Below are 3,593 nucleotides of genomic sequence, written 5' to 3'. Positions count from 1 at the left end.
CACCTTCCGGTGCGCGGCCGGAAGTGCACGGAACTTCCGCTGGCGTCCGAGGCCCGCGCCGCTTCCCGGAAGTGGAGGGCTTCGCTTCCGGCTCTGAGCTGCCGTCCCAAGATGGCGCCGCTGGACCTGGACAAGTACGTGGAGATCGCACGGCTCTGCAAGTACCTGCCCGAGAATGACCTCAAGGTGGGCGCAGGCGGGGCGGGGCGGGGTCGGACGGGCGGCGGCGGACGGTGCCGGTGCCGGTACTCCACCGGTGCTGCTAGTGGTGGTGGTGGTGCTACTCACTGTGCTCCCGCAGCGCCTGTGCGACTACGTGTGCGACCTGCTGCTGGAGGAGTCCAACGTGCAGCCCGTCTCCACGCCCGTCACCGTCTGCGGGGACATCCACGGGCAGGTAACGGCGCGGCGCCGGGACACGCCTCAGTGCTCGGTGCCGCCGCCCGCGCTGACGTCTGCCCCATCCCGCAGTTCTACGACCTGTGCGAGCTGTTCCGGACCGGCGGGCAGGTGCCTGACACCAACTACATCTTCATGGTACGTGCCGGTGCCACCTCGTCCCTCGCAGCTCGCGTCGGGCCCGGACCTGTGCTGGGCGTTCCGTGCGGCGGCTGTGCGGTGACAGCGAGCCGCCTGTCGGTGGGCTGCAGGCTCCCTTCAGCATCAGGTTTCTTTGTGCACCGAGGAGTTAAAGCGACTGTCGCTTTGCATTTTTCAGTTTTGGTGTTTCTTTATTTATAATTTTGTTTTGACTTTGCAGGGTGACTTTGTAGATAGAGGTTACTATAGTCTTGAGACTTTCACTTATCTTCTCGCACTAAAAGCTAAATGGCCCGATCGTATCACGCTGTTACGAGGCAATCATGAAAGCAGGCAGATAACGCAAGTGTATGGATTTTATGGTAAGACTTTACCCAAGTGATTTCTGAATGGGGGCTAGCATGCCATAAACAGCTATCTCATATTTCCCTTTTAAAATCTGCTTTGTGTGCAGCATTATGTGGGGCTTTGCTAGAACTGGGTGGGAAGTGGTTTCAAATGTTAACACTATTGTTGTGCTCAAGAAGTAAAGGTGTTTTAGTCCATCTCTAGCCCATCTTTTCCTCCAGCATCTCAGTTTTTCTTTGCATTTGTTTTTTTGTTTTTTTTTTTTTATGATATGCTTTGGTATCTTTTAATGAAAGATTCTACATAATTCTCTTTAGGTATAACTGAAAATCATTGTCACATATAGGCTGTAACCTGCTTTCTTCTGGATAACATGCCATAGTGTGTCAACAAGAGCATATATAAATACTTAGAAGCCTCATGAGGCTCCAAAGAAATATTTGTCCATCAGTTTTATTGATACATTTGTGTAGCTGTAAACGAAGCTACCGTAATTCTTATTTGTAGTGAAGAGGACTTTAATTAGCCCTGATAGGTTCACTGTTTCTGCTTTGCTTCTCTTGCATGAAACGTGATAGTATAAACACTGCTGGGTGAGCTGAGGGGCCGTTCCCAGGCAATCAGTGGTGGGAAACTGCTAAGGTGCTGTCAGTCGTGTTGCTTGAGATCTTTTTTCTCTGTTGCTGAAGTAAGAAAAAGCAGTAGATACTGAGGTCCTTTCCCTGCTGGTGGACCACAGAAGCAGTGAAGAGTGCTTCCCACCGAGTGCTTACTGGTTGCTCCCAGCTGTTTTTTATTTGTTTGTTTCCTTTTTATTTTACATCTGCCTTTTCAAGTTGTGTTCTGTTTGACTCTGATCATATTGTCTGAATTTCTTCTGGTCTGTTAAGAAGAAAAACATTCTCTATTTAACAGATGAGTGCCAAACCAAATACGGAAATGCTAATGCTTGGAGATACTGTACCAAAGTCTTTGACATGCTCACAATAGCAGCTGTAAGTGTAAACACCTCACTAAAAAGATACAAATAGATTGTCTAAATATAATTTATAGCATTGGTGGCCTCTGAGGGTCCTGCTAGAGAGGTTCTGGGTTTGGTTGAAATACCCAGTGTTTTGTGCTTCTTTTTCTGTCCAGTTAATAGATGAGCAGATTCTCTGTGTGCACGGTGGCTTGTCTCCAGACATCAAGACGCTCGATCAGATTCGAACCATTGAACGTAATCAAGAAATTCCTCATAAAGGCGCCTTCTGTGACCTGGTTTGGTCTGATCCAGAAGATGTAGATACGTGGGCCATCAGTCCGCGAGGAGCGGGTTGGCTGTTTGGTGCTAAGGTGACAAATGAGGTAATGATGCGATTCTGTGCCGCATTCCATAATTGCAGGTGTGAGATAAAGTGTTCAGCTTTACTGTAGTGACGAGTGGATTAAGGAACTTTCCTTGAGAGGAAGCTGAGAGTTGGTGTGGAGGTGAAGGAGGTTTTCTCGTGACTTATTGTCCTTTCAAAAAGTGCCAAGTGAGATCATACACAGATCTTGCTTTTAGAAAGTATAATGCAGTGAGAGTAACTAGAATTACTAGGCTTTGTTAGAATACTTTTCTAATGATTTGGAAGAAGAAATACTATTTTTGTTAATAATCTTTGACTTAATTTTTGTTACTTTGCAACATAAGCAGGCTTCTTGAGGCTAAGACCTATTGAACTTCCCAGGCTTCTGAACCGGCCCTAAGATGAATTCCTGACTCATGCTGTGCATTGTTCTTTGTGGTCCTCTGCAGCATATTCAGGAAGGATTGAAAGGTGTGGGCAGCACAGGCCTAGGCACCGCGGCTGTCCCGGGCAGGAGCGTTTCTCACTGTTCAGGTTTCAAAAGCCAAAGGTGCCTTCTCTGTGCTCTGAGAGGAGAGGTTTGCTCCCAGCCCCGTCAGCTCAGTCCCAGCTCTGGGGTGCTGCTGGGGGCGCTGGGCACAGGGGATCCTTGCATGTGGGTGGGGGCAGCAGCGCTGTGCTGGGAGCACAGGGAGCATCCTTAGCACAGCCTGCACCTGTCAGACATCTTGGGAAAAACCTCACAGGCAGGTCAGTGCTGGCGGTGCTGGCAGTGCTGCAGCCCATAGCTGAGCCCAACAGAGCTGCAGGAGCGCTGCGTGGCAGGAGCTGCTGCCCTCGCAGAGTTTTGACACACCTTTTTTCTTTGCAGTTTGTCCATATCAACAACCTGAAACTCATCTGCAGAGCACATCAGCTGGTTCACGAAGGCTATAAGTTCATGTTTGATGAGAAATTGGTAACGGTGTGGTCTGCTCCCAATTACTGCTATCGCTGCGGAAACATTGCTTCAATCATGGTCTTTAAAGACGTAAATACAAGAGAACCAAAGCTATTCCGCGCAGTCCCAGACTCAGAACGAGTGATCCCTCCCAGGACAACCACCCCCTACTTCCTCTGAGCCGCCCCCGCCTGCTGCCCCGTCCCTCCTTCTGCCCCTTGACAATATACTTTTTATTGAGCACTTTGCTGCTGAAATGCTGCCTCTTGCCCTTTTTATTTGTAAATTATCTAAATTTATTGTGCATTACGGTGTCTGTAGCGATTTCCTTTTCCCCCCCTCCCCTGGATTGAGTTGGGCGGAGCTGCACCGCGCCTGCGGCGTTCCGAGCGCCGCGCGCCGGGCCGGGGCGAAGCGTTTCTGCTTGACGACGG

General features: G+C 49.6%; 1 protein-coding gene across 1 annotated transcript; it reads left to right on the top strand.

The window, feature by feature from the left end:
* The first annotated feature begins 41 nt into the window (after positions 1-41).
* On the top strand, positions 42-3,465 carry PPP6C (protein phosphatase 6 catalytic subunit). Its single transcript, XM_003211348.4, has 7 exons — positions 42-186; positions 302-397; positions 472-537; positions 761-902; positions 1,804-1,883; positions 2,026-2,235; positions 3,091-3,465. Exons 1-7 carry the CDS (start codon positions 112-114, stop codon positions 3,337-3,339), a joined length of 918 nt encoding a protein of 305 aa, XP_003211396.1. The 5' UTR covers positions 42-111; the 3' UTR covers positions 3,340-3,465.
* Positions 3,466-3,593: the final 128 nt, after the last annotated feature.

Source organism: Meleagris gallopavo, chromosome 19 (assembly GCF_000146605.3).
Source record: "Meleagris gallopavo isolate NT-WF06-2002-E0010 breed Aviagen turkey brand Nicholas breeding stock chromosome 19, Turkey_5.1, whole genome shotgun sequence".
NCBI classification, from domain to species: Eukaryota; Metazoa; Chordata; class Aves; order Galliformes; family Phasianidae; genus Meleagris; species Meleagris gallopavo.
The sequence above is the reverse complement of the archived record's forward strand: the minus strand, read 5'-3'. Positions and strand labels throughout refer to the sequence as shown.

Bases quoted from the DNA above. Each gene is read 5' to 3' on its own strand.
- PPP6C (XM_003211348.4), top strand. From the start codon at position 112: ATGGCGCCGCTGGACCTGGACAAGTACGTGGAGATCGCACGGCTCTGC. The intron at 1,884-2,025 runs GTAAGTGTAAAC...TTTTCTGTCCAG, and splicing joins ACATGCTCACAATAGCAGCT to TTAATAGATGAGCAGATTCT. The intron at 2,236-3,090 runs GTAATGATGCGA...TTTTCTTTGCAG, and splicing joins GTGCTAAGGTGACAAATGAG to TTTGTCCATATCAACAACCT.